Raw genomic sequence first — 18,091 nt, 5'->3', positions numbered from 1 at the left:
CAAGGCCAAGTTCTTTCCTACACACCATGAAGTTCACTCTTTGGAAGTGTACGATTCCTGCCATTTGAGGAGAGCATCCCAGGAACTTGTCGGCAAACCCTGGGGGCTTTTGCAGAATGCACTCACCATTCTGTCTTTAGAATCGATTGCTGCTCTGACCTACAGATCCCAGACTTGAGCTGCAACAGGTCCCAGCTCTAGCCAGCCCCGCGTGCTTCACACCGGCCCCCAGAGTCCTAACTGCCAAGAGCCAATTCCTTAACATTTATCCTGTTACTGTTTGCCCCGGATTCGGTGGTTTCTGTACATGGACAGACTCCTTGGTTTGTTGAAAGTCAAGGGGAGATTCTGACAGCAGCCGAGGGCCTCTGTTCGGTCCTCAACAGGCTTTTCCTCCAGGTGCTGGGCTTGTCCCTATACTTAACGCCACTCAATGTACAAAGGTATATAGAGTTATAGCACCCCTAGATTTTCTCTAATTGTTTAATATATTGTACAGTGTTTAATACATTGCATCCTTAAAGCTGTCTGTCCACCTTTATTTCAAAAATCTAAACACAGGGCCAGCATATACTTAAGTTCAGTATATGATGGTGAAATTTAAATTTGAATAAAATAGTATACCCCCCCCAAAATAAGTGTACAATTCAGCGGTTTTAGTGTACTCCCAATGTTGTGCAACCACAAACACCGTCTAATCCTAGAACATTTTCATCACTCCCCACTTCTCCTGCATCCCTCCTCTCGGACCTTGGAAACCACTGATCTATCTCTATGGACTTGACTATTCTAGACATCTCATATGAATGGAATTGTATAATAGGTAGCCTTTTATGTCTGGCTCCTTTTATTAGCATAAAATTTAAATTTATTTATTTTTGGCTGCGGTGGGTCTTTGTTGCTGCACACGGGCTTTCTCTAGTTGCGGCGAGTGGGGGGCTACTCTTCGTTGTGGTGCGCGGGCTTCTCACTTTGGTGGCTTCTCTTGTTGTGCAGCACGGGCTCTAGGCGTGCGGGCTTCAGTAGTTGTGGCGCATGGGCTAAGTTGCTCCGCGGCATGTGGGATCTTCCTGGACCAGGGATCAAACCCGCGTCCCCTGCACTGACAGGCGGATTCTTAACCACTGTGCCACCAGGGAGGTCCCTATTAGCATAATTTTTAATTGAGGCATAGTTGATTACAATATTAGTTTTAGGTGTACGACATAGTGATTCAAAATTTTTACAGATTATGCTCCATTTATAGTTACTACAAAATATTGTACTGTGCTGTACAATAGATCTTTGTAGCTTATTTATTTTATATGCAATAGTCTGTACCTCTTCCTCCCCTACCCCTATCTTGCCCCTCTCCCCTTCCCTCTCCCCACTGGTAACCACTAGTTTGTCCTCTCTGTGAGTCTGTTTCTTTTTTTGTTGTATTCACTAGTTTATTTTTTAGATTCCATTTGTAGGTGATAACATACAGTGTTTGTCTTTCTCTGTCTTATTTCACTTAGCACAATGCCCTCCAGGTCACTTAGCATAATGAGTTTTTGTTTGTTTGTTTGTTTTGGTTGAACCAGGTCTCAGTTGCAGCAGGCGGGCTCCTTAGTTTCAGCTCACAGGCTCCTTAGTTGCGGCTCATGGGCTCCTTAGTTGTGGCAGGCGGGCTCCTTAGTTTCAGCTCGCAGGCTCCTTAGCTGTGGTATGCGAACTCTTAGTTGTGGCATGCATGAGGGATCTAGTTCCCGGACCACGGATCAAAGCCGGGCCCCCTGTATTGGGAGCACGAGTCTTACCCACTGTACCACCAGGGAAGTCCCCTAGCATAATGTTTTTAAGGTTCATCCATGTTGAAGTATCTGTATCAATACTTCATTCCTTTTTGATGGCTGAATATTATTCCATGGTATGGATGTTTTATTCATCAGCTGATGGACATTTGAGTTGTTTCACTTTCTGATTATTATAAATAACAGTGCTATGAACATCCATGTGCACTTTTTTGTGTGTATGCATGCTTTCAGTTCTCCTGGGAGGATAACCAGCCATGAGGCAGCCTCCCTGCCTCCCCTGCCCCCATGCTCTTGGCCATCAGCACATCAAGTCAGGCCCCACCCTGGGTGGACAGAGTCAACATCTGGACACCCTGCTGTTGTCAGTATCTGAGTCATGGGGCATCTGAGCTCTGAGAACAGACGGGGGGGCCTCCAGAGTAGAGAAGGAAGGCCCTGTTGATCCAAACTACAATAGCTGCAAATCATGGAAGAAAAAGAGAGTTATCCCATCACCAAAACTAAAGCACGGAAGGACCACGAGGGGCCACCTGCTGCGGCCCAGAAAGGGACACTTCCGTTGCCTCTGCAACATCTCCGGGGGCGGCCGTCGGGGGCGCCTGGGCCTCCAGGGAAGGGGACTTCTGCAGCACAAGCAGCCCTCCAGCCTCACGATAATCTGCCCCGTCTCCCTCGGGACGAGCTGATGTCTGTGTCCTTGTGGTGTTCCTCTCAGGGCCGTGCAGGACACTCTGCTCCCCACTGGCTGGGAGGGCGCCTCAGGAGTCTGAAGGCAGGACCCAGTTTCCTGAACCAGCCTCCCTTCCATATACCCCTGAAGTCTTTGCTTCAACCAAAGGCAAGCGGCTCTCCCAGTTGCTGAGCTCTGTGAAGTGCCTTATACAAACCCCGAGAGACATCGAATCAACAGGCCCCTCCCATAGTCGGCATCACAGAACCTGAGCTCGGCCACCCCTCCCCACCCAGAAATGCGGCGACCTACCTACCGGCTCTGGTGGCTCTCCCACAGCCGCCCCAGGCCCCGGTCGGCCAAGCCCTCCAGGATGAGGAGGTGGCCCCGCCCGTCCAGCAGGTGGAAGCCGGTGAGCACATCCAGGTCTGGCCGCTCCTGGATCTTCGCCCACATTTTCAAGGCGGACAGGATCTGCTGGCAGGAGTCCAGGCCCAGGGCCGCGGCGTTGATCACGGTGATGTCCTGCAGGAGGCCGTGCAGGAGTGAGGGCTTACTGGAGGTGAACACGAAGATGACGCGGCCAAACCGGGAGGCCGTGGGATTGGCGTCCAGGGCCTCAGTCCAGGCCCGTAGAGGCACCGCCACGTCCACCCGCAGCTTCAGCAGGCAGCTGGCCTCCAGGTAGTCGCCTGGGGGCATTGGGCCATGCTGCAGGCCGTCTCCGGGCACCCGCAACCCCACCACCTTCCTGCGCCTGCTGTCATGGCCGAGGCGCGTGGCCTTGGGCTCACAGCTGTGGACGGGGACGGCCAGGTTCAAGTACTTGTGGCCAAGGAGGAGGTCGGCAAAGCTGACCTGGGCAACCCCGTAAGGGTCCCACATCTTATCCTGGGTTTCAAAGGGGTTGTTCTCCGTCTCTTCCGGAGAAATTAGGGTCTGGAGGTTGAGGTACGAATCCAGTGGGTCCTCCCCAAACAGGGCAGGCTTGCGGGAATACCCCTCTGACTTGCGGTCCCGGTCATGAACTTCCACCACCATGGGGGGGCCCTCCAGGTATTCCCTCAGGTTGCTGGGGTGCATGGCCCCAAGGAAGATGACGTTGATGTCCTGGAAGTAGACGTGGGTCCCATGGGGCTGGCCCTCAGTCCTGTGCACTGGGGTCCTGTGGAACTGGTACCTGCAGTACACGGGTGTGCACAGCCGCTGCGAGAGAACAGGGGCGGCGGTCACGGGCGCAGCTGCGGGCACGCCCTGCCGGTCCCCCTCCCCACCCAGGGGCTCAAATCCTGGCCCCAGGCTCACCCCCGGCAGTCCCTGCAGCCCCTGCGGCCTGTGGTTCCTCATTCACAAACCCCAAGGACAGAGCCCACTCTGCAAGGCCACTGTGAGGCCCGAGAGCCATGTGTACAGCGCTGAGCTGGCAGCTGAAGCAACTACTTCCCCCGGATGGCCAGTGCCACGAGGACAGGCCCTGTGCCTCCTTCCCGTCACATGGCTGGGCACAGAAAGTGTGGAGAGGAGTGGCTTTTAGAACCGAGAATCCGTGTTTCCCAGACACGCATCTGGAGGGCTGCCACGGCTCAGCTTTAGCATATAAAGTGACCAAGCAGAACTTGGGTCTGGGTTTAAGAGGACTCGCAGGCTGAGCTGGAGGTGGGGGGCAGGGCTGTGTCGGGACAGAAACAGGAAACCTTATGCACGCTACAACTTTATCATCAGAAGCTCACCGTTACACAAGTGTGTGGTCCGAATGCATACTCCAAGGGTACTACTTATTTTATTATTTCTTTTACCATTGATGCTGAAATTTTATTTAAAAATAATCCTGGGTTGGTAGGGCTCCCAGGTACCTGGCAGAAATAATTAAGAAAACCTTCTGGAGAAATCCACTTCCAACCTAGGCCTCAAAGAATTCCCACAGAGAAAGTTCCATCGAACATGGGATCATAGTAAAAATCACAAAACACCTAAGGGGAAAAGGTACCACTAGCAAAACCGGATGTCCAAAGGCACAGGTATTAGAATGATCAGGTACATAAAATAAACCTATTTGTTCGGTCTTTAAGAAGTAAAAGTATATCATCAAGGTCAAGACTATCGTAATTCTATTTACTAGCAATGAAAATTCTAAAACTGGAAATTTTTAAATATCACCTACAACAGCATCAAAACATAAAATGCTCAGGAAGAAATGAAAGATGTGTAAGACCTGTACACTGGAAACTACAAAACACTGCAGAGAGAAATTAAAGAAAATCTAAATGAAGAAATTTACCATTTTTATGGTTAGGAAAATGCAATGAATTCTACAGGAATCACAGACCTAAACATAAAAGCTAAAATCATACCTCTCCTAGAAGAAAAGAGAGGGTGGTATCTTCATAAACTTGGGGTGGAAAAAAGATTTATTTGATATGACACGAAAAGCACTTATCATAACAGAAAAAGTTGATAAGATGGACTTCATCAAAGACACTATTAAGAAAATTAAAGTCAAGCTCCAGATGGGCAGCAAGTATGTACAATGCATATATATCTGACAAAGGACTTGTATCCACAATATATTAATAAAAAGAATAGATATGCTAGAGAAAAATAAAAGAGGAGCTTTCAAATCTGGTTAAACGGAATAAGCACACCCACCCTGCACCTCCCACTGAGTACAACAGAAAGCATGTTTCAACTAAGAGTCCACATGCCGTAACTAAGAAGCCCGCATGCCACAACGGAGGTCCCGTGTGCCGCAACGAAGATCCGGCACAGCCTAAATAAATAAATAAATATTAAAGAATAAAAAAACCCGAGAGAGATGCACGGAGCAGCTTTTGAAAAGTAAAAGGCAGTGGGCAGATTGGAGAAAGAGACCAAACCCAGTGAGTTTCCTGGGTTTTATTCTCTTCCTGCATGTCCCAGACTAGACGCAAAGGAAGCCTGAATCCCAGAATTGTGCACCAGGCGTGGAGAGACAGAGCTCTCTTTCTGTTCCAAGGAATGGGGTGGGGGAACCCCATGAGACAGAAAGAGTGGAAGGAAACCCCCTATTGCGTTTCTCTCCTGGACCTGCCCTCCAGCAAGTTCAAGTTCCCAACCTGTAATCTGTTTGCAGTGGCAGCAGCTGGGGAGGCAACTGAAAATCTGAGTGAGAGGAATCCTCTTCAAACAGATGAACTGTGATACAAACGGTGTATCAAAATGTCCTGTTCCTTGGCTCTCATGCTTGACTGATGGTCACCGAGCTCCTGTTTGTACCAGGCCCTGGGCTAGGTGCCGGGGACGCTGACATCATGGTCCCTTGTGCGGGCAACTTCAGCCCACTGGGGACATGAACTAAACATCAGGTCATGTGGTTCAAGTGGCAGACTGAACACACACACATGGTTACACCCCGCACCGAACTCCCCTAAAACCACAGGGAATTTTTTTAAAAGACATAAACATACAAGGACAAGGAGAAGAGAACAGAAGCCAGCATGAGGGCTGGGACAGTGACGAGCAAGTGGTGCAGACACAGCACAGGTGAGGAAGCCAAATCCCAAGCATGTAATGGAGAAGCTGAGAACCAGCCACATTCTCTGCAAAATCCTCAAAAGACTTAGGAACTGGCAGGACCCAGCATCTCTGGATCTAGGGGTCACAGGAAACAGCCCAGCAAGGGAACCGCTGCGAGTCCCGAGAAGCCACCCAGCCCAAGTGCCCTCCCCTCCCCTACTGCTTGGCGGGAGGCTGTTAGTTTGTTGTGCAGGCAAATGAATACAGGGTCCTGAGAGCTTCAAAACACTAATGAGAGAGAAAAGAGGAGACCTAAACTAATGGAGAGGCACACTGAATTCAGGGGTTGGAAGGCTCAACACAGTAAGACGTCAGTTCTCCCCAGACTGATCTATGGATTTAATGCAAAGCCAGGCAAAATCCTAGCACAAGTTTTTGTAGGTAGAGACAAGCTGATTCTGAAATTTATATGAAAGGGCAAAGAAACTGGAAGAGCTAACACAATTTTGAAAAAGAAGAATAAAGGATCCAGAAATAGACCTCTACCAGTACAGCCAACTTATTTTTGTCAGAAATGCAAAAGAAATTCAATGAAAAAAAAGTCTTTTCCACAAATGGTGCTGGAACAGTCATGTGTATGCAAAAAAGTGAACATTAACTTAAACCTTATACATAAATTAACTCAAAATTGACTATAGATCCAAACGTAAAACTATAAACATATAGAAGAAAACCCCTGTCACCAGGAGTTAGGCAAAGAGTTCTTAGATGTGACACAAAAACACAATCCATAGAAAACAAAAATGTATAATTTGGACTTCATCAAAATTAAAATAAGAGAATAAAAAGGCAGACTACAGACTGGGAGAAAATATCTGCAAAGAATATATCCAAAAGAGGACTTGTATCCAGAATAGATTTTAAAACTCTCAACTCAACAACAGGAAAACTAAGTACTCAGTTGAGAACTTCTCTGGTGGCGCAGTGGTTAGGAATCCGCCTGCCAATGCAGGGGACACAGGTTCAGACCCTGGTCCGGGAAGATCCCACATGCCACGGAGCAACTAAGCCCGTGCGCCACAACTACTGAGCCTGAGCTCTGGAACCAGTGAGCCACAGCTACTGAAGCCTACGCTCCGCAACAAGAGAAGCCACCACAATGAGAAGCCCACGCACTGCAACAAAGAGTAGTCCCCACTCACCACAAACAGATAAAGCCCGTGCACAGCAAAGAAAACCCAATGCAGCCAAAAATAAATAAATTTATTTAAAAAAAAGAACTCAGTTGAAATGTGGGCAAAAACTTGAATTGACACTTCACCAAAGGGGCCATAACATGGCAGATAAGCAGATTAAAAGATGCGCCACATCACTCTGCATCAGGGAAATGCATGGTAAACCCCAATGAGATAACACTGCATACTCATTAGAGTGGCCAAAATTAAAAATAAAACACTGACAATACCAAGTTCTGGGGAGGATAAGGAGCAGCTGGAACCCTCGCACACCACTGGTGAGAATGCAGCCATAGCCTCTCCACAGAGCCCGGGAAGCCCACTTGTGGGCATTTATCCTAAGGAACTGAAGGCTTATGTTCACACAAAACCACGTACACAGATGTTTTAGCACCTGTATTCATAATTGCCCCAAACCAGAAACAACCTAAACATCCTCCATGGGTTAATGGACAGACAGACTGGGGTTACATCCAGCTCCAGAATACGACTCAGAGGCAAAAAGGGATGAATTCTAGCTTGCAGGAATCTCGCCAGCATCGTTCTGAGTGAAGGAGGCTATACGTATTGTTCCCTGCTGGAGCAGGGGTTGTTAGTGTGGATGTTACACAATATATAACCCCATCTGTATGACAATCTTCAAAAGTTAAAACTATCACGACAAACACATCTGCGGTTGCCGGGAGTGCGGGTGGGGAAGATGTGGTCATAAAGGGCTAGTACAAAAGAGTTTGGGGGTTGCGGTCATAGAGGTGTTCTATATCCTCACTGTGGTGGTGAGAACACTGATCCACACATGAATTGAAATTTACAGAACTGTACATCAAGAGAAAATAGTTGATTCTGTAGGATATTTTGTAGGATATTTTTACTTTTCTGCTTGCTATTTTAAAAATTAAAAAACCAGAGGGTCTCTGGAATGAGGGACAGCTGATGGCATTCGGCTCCTATCCAAACCAGATGTATTAGGTGACCAAATGCTCACAGACCATCCAATGCAGACCCCACATCCTTTTCATCCCTTGGCTACCAGACCCTTACCCTCCAGGCGGGCAACTGGGAGAGACCTCCAGAGATCGACCTTGAGGTCTCCCCACCACCAGCCCACCCAGGCCACCGCAGCATGAGGCTCAGAACCCACAAGCCCGCTCGGCACCCAAGGCTGCTTTTGAGGCCCCCACTCTTACCTATGAGCAGCGAACCAGGGGATTAAGACAGATGTGACGATGGAGACCAAACAAACAGAAAAACCAACTTGAGGAAACAAGGACTGTACAAACAGGGACGGCAACCCACAAAGCAGGAAAACACTGCTGAGTCGGTGGCCCCGGGGCCACCCCCAGATCCGTGATTCTCTAGGAGAACCTCAGGACTCAGCTGTGGTCGGACCCACAGCTGGGCTTCACAAAGGCCAGAGGAGACCAGGCAAAGCCTGCAAAGGGAAAAGGGCTGCGAGGCAAAGCAGGGGGACAAGCGCCATCTCCCCATGGCCTCCTCCTGTGTGTCCCAGGATGCACTGAGCTCCTGCACAACTGACTGTGACAACTCAGGTGACGCACTGTCCACCAGGGAGCTCACTGGAGACCTAGCACCCAGGGTTTTGATTGGGGCTGGTACTAGGCTCCCCCAGCCTGTGTCCCAATATGCCAGGTGCCCTGAAGGAAAGCATGGTCAGTACTGTTGGCAGAAACAGTCAGGCCCAGGAACCACTCTCATTAGAGAATGATTCAAGTTCCTAGACACCGGTGAAGGGCCAGCTTTCAAGCAGACCTTTTTATAGATAGTCACCTTGGCAATCTAGATTCAATACAATCCCTATTAAATTACCAATGGCATTTTTCACAGAACTAGAACAAAAAAATTTTTAATTGGTATCGAAACACAAAACACCCCAAATAGCCAAAGCAATCTTGAGAAAGAAAAACGGAGCTGGAGGAATCACACTCCCTGACTTCAGACTATACTACAAAGCTACAGTAATCAAAACAGTATGGTACTGGCACAAAAACAGAAATACAGATCAATGGATCTGGATAGAAGGCCCAGAAATAAACCCATGCACCTATGGTCACCTAATCTGTGACAAATGAGGCAAGGATATAAAATGGAGAAAAAACAGTCTCTTCAATAAGTGGTGCTGGAAAAACTGGACAATTACATGTAAAAGAATGAAATTAGAACACTCCTTAACACCATACACAAAAATAAACTCAAAACGGATTAAAGACCTAAATGTAAGACCAGATACTATTAAACTCTTAGAGGAAAACATAGGCAGAACACTCTCTGACATAAATTGCAGAAATATCTTTTTGGATCCACCTCCTAGAGTAATGAAAATAAAAACAAAAAATAAACAAATGGAGCCTAATTAAACTTAAAAGCTTTTGCACAGCAAAGGGAACCAAAAACAAAACAAAAAGACAACCCACAGAATGGGAGAAAATATTTGCAAACGAAAAGACAGACAAAGGATTAATCTCCAAAATATACAAACAGCTCATGCAGCTCAATATCAAAAAAACAAAGAACCCAATTGGACAGAAGATCCAAACAGACAATTCTCTAAAGAATACATGCAGATGGTCCAAAAGCACGTGAAAAGATGTTCAACATCTCTAATTATCAGAGAAATGCAAATCAAAATACAATGAGGTATCACCTCACACCAGTCAGAATGGCCATCATCAAAAAAATCTGCGAACAATAAATGCTGGAGAGGGTGTGGAGAAAAGGGAACCCTCCTACACTGGTGGGGAGAATATAAATTGGTGCAGCCACTATGGAGAAGAGTATGGAGGTTCCTTAAAAAACTAAAAATAAAGCTACCATATGACCCAGCAATCCCACTACTGGGCATATATCCGGAGAAAACTGTAATTCAGAAAGATACATGGGGCTTTCCTGGTGGCACAGTGGTTAAGAATCCACCTGCCAATGCAGGGGACATGGGTTCGAGCCCTGGTCCAGGAAGATCTCACATGCCATGGAGCAACTAAGCCCGTGTGCCACAGCTACTGAGCCTGCACTCTAGAGCCCGCGAGCCAGAACTACTGAGCCCGCATGACACAGCTACTGAAGCCCATGCACCTAGAGCCCATGCTCCACAACAAGAGATGCCACCGCAATGAGAAGCCTACGCACCGCAATGAAGAATAGCTCCCGCTTGCCGCAACTAGAGAAAAGCCTACATGCAGCAACAAAGACCCAACGCAGCCAAAAATAAATAAATAAATAAATAAATAAATTTATATACATAAAAAAAAGATACATGTACCCCAGTGTTCATTGCAGCTCTGGTTACAACAGCTAGGACATGGAAGAAACCTAATTGTCCATCGATGGATGGATAATTTATCCAGGAGTGGATAAAGACGTTGTGGTACATATACACAATGGAATATTACTCAGCCATTAAACAGAATAAAATAATGCCATTTGCAGCAACATGGATGGACCTAGAAATTATCCTAAGTGAAGTAAGTCAGACAGAGAAGGACAAATATCATACGATATTGCTTATATGTGGAATCTAAAAAATGGTACAAATGAACTTATTTACAAAACAGAAATAGAGTGACAGATGTAGAAAACAAACTTATGGTTACCAGAGGAGAGGGGGGAGGGATAAATTGGGAGATTGGGATTGGGAGATCACACCACTATATATAAAAGAGATAACTAACAAGGAGCTACTGTATAGCACAAGGAATTCTACTCAATACTCTGTAATTATCTATATAGGAAAAGAATGTAAAAAGGGTGGATATGTGTATACGTATAACTGATTCACTCTACTGTGTACCTGAAACTAACACAACATTGTAAATCAACTATACTCCAATAAAAAAATTTTTTTAACTGAAGGAAAATGACTTTTTAACCTACAATTCTATACCCTAACTATCAATCAAGTATAAGGGTAGAATAAGGATATTTTCAGGCGTAAGAGATCATAAAACAAGTATCTCCCATTAACCTCTTCTCAGAAAGCTACAGGAGGATGTGCTCCAGCAAAATCAAAGCGGAAACAAAGCAAGAGCAAGACACAGAATCCAGGGACAGGGACCCACCAGGAGAGGAACAGGGGACTCCCAAGGTAAACTCCAGCACTAAACTGGCTGGTTCAAAATAAGTGAGCACTAGGCGAGCACCGCTGCTCTAACAAGGAAGCATAGAGCTCCTCCTGAGTGGAGGGTCACTACCTGCACCTGAAGAACCCTGTGGTGTAGCAGAGGAGACCTCACACTTGGTAACTCCTGATCCCAGGAACCTAATCTCTTTGCTGTCTGGCTGTGAGATGCTAAATGAGGAAATGGGGTTGATGATCACACTTCTCATGTAGGAACACTGCGGGTGAGGGGTGAAAGGCGATGGGCAGATGGCTGGGAAAAGCAGCTCTCAAACCAGCTGGCCTGGCTCACTCTTACCTCTAGTTCACTGAAGGACACAGACCGTGATGGAAGGCAGGAAACACACTTGACCTCTATGGTCAGGGGGTTTAAGTCCCGCTTTTGCTCTTCAGTCATGAGGGGAACTTCTGTTTTCAGTGTCAAAAAACAATCTAAGACGTTGGCCGACCTTCCACTGCCACGACTCACGACAGTTTGCCATCCTGCGGGGAGATACACACAGCGTTAGAATGTTATTCAGAACAGCCCCGAGACCAGCACAGGAGGAATCAGGCAACCTGAGGGTCAAAGATAAAATTACACTGAAAAGGGCTTCCCTGGTGGCGCAGTGGTTGAGAGTCCGCCTGCCGAAGCAGGGGACGCAGGTCCGTGCCCCGGTCCAGGAAGATCCCACATGCCGCAGAGCGGCTGGGCCCGTGAGCCATGGCCGCTGAGCCTGCGCGTCCGGAGCCTGTGCTCTGCAATGGGAGAGGCCACAACAGTGAGAGGCCCGCGTACTGCAAAAAAAAAAAAAAATTACACCAAAAAGAGGAAAGCTTTAAAAAATAATAATTGGGGGGCTTCCCTGGTGGCGCAGTGGTTGAGAATCTGCCTGCCAATGCAGGGGACACGGGTTCAAGCCCTGGTCTGGGAAGATCCCACATGCTGCGGAGCAACTGGGCCCGTGAGCCACAACTACTGAGCCTGCGCGTCTGGAGCCTGTGCTCCGCAACGGGAGAGGCCATGACAGTGAGAGGCCCGCGCACTGCGATGAAGAGTGGCCCCCGCTTGCCACAACTGGAGAAAGCCCTCGCACAGAAACGAAGACCCAACACAGCCAAAAATAAATAAATAAATAAATTTATTTTAAAAAAAAAATAATAATAATAATAATAATAATTGGGAAACATCTACAGGCAGCATGTCTGCACCACTTTTTCACCTGGGGTCCCATAGGTTCTCTAAGAGAATTTCATTTTGTGATTTAATGTTGATGATCACCTTGTGATATAAGCATTTCCTGAATCATCTATAGGCTACAATCAGGAACAATGACGCTTGGGTCCCACTCCCAGTCTCATGGGCTTGGTCTGGGCTGTAGCCTCCACACTGGGATTTTTAAAATCTCTCCAGGTAATTCTAGAACCACCAGACTTGTGCTGTGAGTCCCATAGTTACTGGCCATATGTGGATATTTATGTTTAAATTAATTAAAATTAAATATAATTTAAAATGCACTTCCTTCAGACTAGCCTGTTGGTCCAGTGGTTAAGACTCCATGCCTCCACTGCAGGGGGCACAGGTTCAATCCCTGGTTGGGGAACTAAGATCCCACATGCCGTGCAGCATGGCCAATAAATTAATTAATTAAAAGGCACTTCCTTCATTGCATGAGTCCCACGTCACACGCTCAGCAGTCATGTGTGGCTATGAGCAGACACGGAACAAGTCCTTCACTGCAGAAAGCTCTGGAGCACTTCTCCAAGCAGTTCTTAGACTAGAACACACTCAGGAACAACTAACACCAGTGTCTGTGTTTGGTGCCCAGCGGTGTCATTTTCACTGCTGTAATCCAGGGAGGGAAGGGTAGGTACTGACGTAGAACACAAGTGGTACGTTCGAGCCAAATCCAGCCTGGCACACCTCCTGCTGTGACAGTTGTACAACAGTGCAACTGCAGAAAAGGGTGGGCGATTTGACCACTGCAGGGCACACGGGCAGCTGTGAGAATACTTTTCTCGCAAAAGGGGCCCAGACATTTCACCAGGTGGAGAGACACTGGTGAAGGGGAAAAAAAAAAAAGCAAAGCTCCAGATTTGCAAGCAGATTTTTCAAACCCTAAATCCGGCTGTTAGGCTTCATGTGACCTACAACAAGTTAGAGGCTCTTTGAGGCTTGATTTCGTCGTGTGCAAAATGGACAGAGATACCACCTTTCTCAGGGTTAAGTGGATGAAAAGGGATTATGCACAGGAAGGTGTCAGGAACACTGCCCCTCCGAGCACAGGGTCTGTGCTCAAAAAGACCAATTCTATTTCTTTCATGATGCTGGTAAATAGATTTTTAGGGCATGTGAGAGCCCCACCACTCACACTCAGGAAGAGCAATTGCTTCCAGGACAAGTCCTGGGCCTGAGGTGTGCACTGTCTGCCTGGGCCGTGGGCATCTCCTGGGGACCCCCCACTTCTCCCTGTGACTCTCTTCAATAAACCAACTCATTAAGACCATAGCCAATTCTGATTTGTGTTCTAGAACTTTGCAAGCCTTTTCATAGAAGATGGCCCAGTTTAGAAGGACTCTCTAGTGCAAACATCTACTCATATCAACCTTCAGAAATCTCAGGTGATGTCAGCCATGATCCAGGGCAGGGATCTCAACCTCAGCACTACTGACATGTGAGGACTGATAATTATTCGTCATGAGGACCATCCTGTGCATCATGGGACATTCAGCAGCGTCCCACTCCCACTTATGACATCCAAAGATGCCTCAGAGTGCCAAGTGTCCCCAGGGGCATAAGTGCCCAAGGTGAGAACCACTGTCCCACGTAAGGAACAAGTCAAGGGCAAGTGGGCACCACAAGGTTTCTGCACCTACAGCTGCCGGACTTGAACATGATAGGTCCAGGGATGTCAAGTGATTGTCCAAGGACTCTTGGCCAATAAGCAGCAGAACCAGTGTCGAAACCAGTCCTGCGTGGCTAAAAGTGTGGCCCCTCCTCTATGCAGTAAACATAAGAGTTCACTCCAAACACAGAAACTTTCTAGGCACTTACTGGCCAACAATATTTACCACTAAGGTATGCAAAGTCTGCGGCCTAATCTTAAATTGAAGATGGGGTTTCCCTGGCGGTGCAGTGGTTGAGAATCCGCCTGCCAATGCAGGAGACATGGGTTCGAGCCCTGGTCCAGGAAGATCCCACATGCCACAGAGCAACGAAGCCCGTGCATCACAACTACTGAGCCTGCGCTCTAGAGCCCGCGAGCCACAACTACTGAGCCCACGTGCTGCAACTGCTGAAGCCCACACGCCTAGATCCCATGCTGTGCAACAAGAGAAGCCACTGCAATGAGAGGCCCGCACACCGCAATGAAGAGTAGCCCCTGCTCACCACTAGAGAAAGCCCGCACGCAGCAATGGAGACCCAACGCAGCCAAAAATAAATACAATAAAATAATTTATTTTAAAAAAATTAAATTGAAGGTGACTAAAAATAATCATTCTAGTTTTGGAATAATCTTATGCTATTCTATTTTATGGCAAAAAGAAACCTACAATGGGCCTGCTGAGCCACAACCACTTGCACTCATGACCACGAGCCGTGGCCTCAGTGCCAGGGAGCAGGGATCTTTCTGCCCCCCTTGCCGGAGGCCCAGGGCCCTACACGCAGCCCACCCAGATGTCCGGGTGAAGCAGCTGCCACCTCCTCACCAGTAACCTGCCTGAGTTCTGCTGTGTGCAGGGCTCCCCGCTAAGCCGTTTACACACATTATCTCTCGTGATCCTTCCTACAGCCCCCTGGGGTGGCAGTTATTGTCCCCATTTTACAGATGAGGAAACTGAGACTCAGAGAAAGCAGGCGACCTGCTGGTAAAGGGCTGAGCCAGGATTCAAAGTCTGTTTTGTCACTCTTGCAATAACTGTCACTGTACAGGGCCATGGCAGCACAAGTTAAACGGAGGGGAAGCCCAGGCACCTCTTGGCTTCACCTGCTGGAAATGGTCACACCGGGCAGACCAGGACCATTCAGCATCTCCCTCCCCTCACAGCAAAGTAAGGAGCAGGTCAGGCAGGTCCCCCGGGGCCCACCCACCTGGAGCAGCACTGGTTGCTTCTGGGTTCAAGACCAAAGAAGCATGAACCAAAGTCACTGCCCCAGGCGGGGCCATGTGGCCGCTGCGTGAAAGGCCCGGTCCTCCTGGACACGGCTCAGCAGTGGGTAAGAGTCTCTGAAAACTCACTTTGGGTGAAACTAATTTTCAAAAATCCATCTAAACGTGTGGACAAAAAAGTTAATAGTAGTTCCTCAAAACATATAGACATCAACCCAAGCGCTTGTGGAAATAAGGATTTTCCCGGCACCCCGGCACTGGACTCTGACCCTATGGGGTTTCACTGACCCTCCGCGTCTGCCTAAGTTTCTCCAGATAGGCCAGAAGGGGGCGCTCGTTCACCCTGATGGCCAAAAACCCCACAGTGAAATAAGTTTGAAGTTATTTTCTCTAAAAAGAAAAAGAAGAGGGTTCCCCCCATATTCCCTTTTTAAAACAAAGTCATATAATTTTACCCAAAATATATTCTGAGCCTTCCATTATCTAAACATATGGACATAATAAATACCTACTTATTATTTATCAAACTGAGTTTATAAACTGTGATAGATCTTGCAAAGCAAATGAAGTAAACCCCTGTTCTGCCACTGAGCTGTGTGCCCTCAGGTTTTGCTGCTTGACTTCTCTGAGTTTCGATTCCTCCCTGAAAAAATCATGACAATGATAACCACGCCCTATACCACCAGTACCAGTTCACTGGGAAGATCAGAGCTGGTCGTGAGAAGTAAATGACAGGACATAAATACTGGTCGCCTTTCCTCATTTCCTTTACTAGACGTCTTTGTAAAAATCTGCAGGAACGTGTTTATACAAAGTAGCATCTTATGTAGCAAACAAAACCATGACGTTTCTTATTCTCACGTTTGCTTGGACTTTGGAATCAGACCTAGGTTCAAACCCAGGCTTTGCTTACTCACTGCGCCTCCATTTCCCGCTCTATATAGTGGAGACATGCCCACCTGGCGGGGGTGGCTGAGAGCGTAGGGCAGGGGCTCGGTCACCGCAAGTGTCCTGTTTACAGGCATTCTAGCCACACGGGTCAAGGAGACCGGACGCTGCTGGCAACGGGTGTGCCTACCTGCGAGGAGCGGCATCACCGCCAGCTGCATGGCGAACGTGCCCTGCTTCCCGTGGCCTGTGAGCCTGGAGTCTGTCTCCATGTGAGATGTCTCCCTCCTCCTCTGGTTTTTCCTCCTCGCGTCTGATTCTTTCTGTTTAACTGTGAAATCAGAGGAAGGGAATAAACGTTCAGCGGAGCTCCTGTCCCAGAGGATGTATGTGGCTGCTTCTCGAAGCAGGGATGCGGAAGGCTCTGGGGGCTCCCTGGAGGCAGAGTCTGTGCTCCTGCTTTATCCCAGCAACTGGGAGACGCATCCCAATGCGGACAGCACTCGTTGGGTACACACAGCAGGAAATTATGGGGTCCTGATCCCCCACTCGCCAGTACCCAGAGCCAGCTGTGACGACACCAGCGCCACACAATACCCAAGTTCTCCTCCCCGTCGGCTAATAACCTCAGTGCAGCGCTGAGGGTTGGGCTTTGAAGCTGAACCACCAAAGTTCTAGAATCAGCTCTCCCCCTCTTGCAGGGAAAGCGCCTTAACCATTCTGAGCCTCGACAACCCCGTCTGTCGAATGGGGGCAGCACCTGCCTCCTAAGGGCATCGAGAAGAGTCAGTGGGTAAAGGCACATAAGATGCTCAGCTCAGCACCCAGCTTAGATCAAGAAGAAAAAGGAGATGATAAGACACATAAGTGTGGGTAACTAAAACCATGAGCTATAGGTTCTGTGACAGAGAGACCAATGGAACAGACCATTGCGGGCAAGCCCAGAAATAGAGCCACACACATAGGGAGACTTAAAAGAGGCCAGAGGTGGCATTTCAAATCAGTGGGAAAAGATGGACCAGTCGATCAATGATACTGACTGTCCATCTGGCGGCAAATGCAATTATAGGGCACCTCATGCCGTATGCAAAATGAGTTGCAGACTGAAGGTGGAAAACAGAAACTTCAAAATCATTAGAAGAATACTTGGGAGACTAGACTGCCATCTGTTTGAGGAAGGGTCTCTTAAGTGTTACCCAAAGTACAAACTGGACGGGAAGCGGTGAATACCCGGGATACACAACAAGACACCCTACATGAATGGAAAGGGTAAGGTACAGACCCCAGCCTGTGATGTTTACAGTGTGTGAAACTATGCAGAGTTATTCAAAAGACCTTTAAAAAAAAGGCTTGGGGATCAACAAGAAAAAAAATTTAAACACAACAGAACGACATAAGTGAAGAAATGGGAATAGGCAAATGACCTAAGTGCTGACCAGATAAGCATTCTAGATGCTCTCAATCCCAATAATCAGGAACTGGGCCCCTGACTATGCAAGGGTGATGTGGAGAAGCGGGAATTCTCGGGGCTGCTGTCAGGAGGGCGAAGAAGTACAACCGGGACCCTAAACCGGCAGCATACCCTGAGCAGTCACAGCGCATTTCCTACGCCCGTGACCCCGCCGGGCATGCACCCCACACCCTCCGACGCGTGCGCTAGAGCCCTGCACAAGGACGGTTGCTGTCACAGCAGTGGTAACAGGAAACTGGTGACATTCAAACATCCCTCAGCGGGGTCTGTAGGGATGAAGGGGGCGCTACCCGACAGGGCACTGTACAGGAGGTAGAAGGGGCTGGACTGAGAT

General features: G+C 48.0%; 1 protein-coding gene across 1 annotated transcript in view; it reads right to left on the bottom strand.

Moving 5' to 3' along the window:
- Positions 1–18,091, bottom strand: part of CFAP92 (cilia and flagella associated protein 92 (putative)) — a 326,108-nt gene that overhangs the window by 286,450 nt on the left and 21,567 nt on the right. Inside the window, 3 exon segments of the mRNA XM_082638951.1 lie at positions 2,765–3,654; positions 11,606–11,790; positions 16,477–16,617. Of these exon segments, the coding sequence (XP_082495077.1) occupies positions 2,765–3,654; positions 11,606–11,790; positions 16,477–16,617 (1,216 nt within the window).

The sequence above is a fragment of the Mesoplodon mirus genome (assembly GCF_964341445.2).
Source record: "Mesoplodon mirus genome assembly, chromosome: 12".
NCBI classification, from domain to species: Eukaryota; Metazoa; Chordata; class Mammalia; order Artiodactyla; family Ziphiidae; genus Mesoplodon; species Mesoplodon mirus.
The sequence above is the reverse complement of the archived record's forward strand: the minus strand, read 5'-3'. Positions and strand labels throughout refer to the sequence as shown.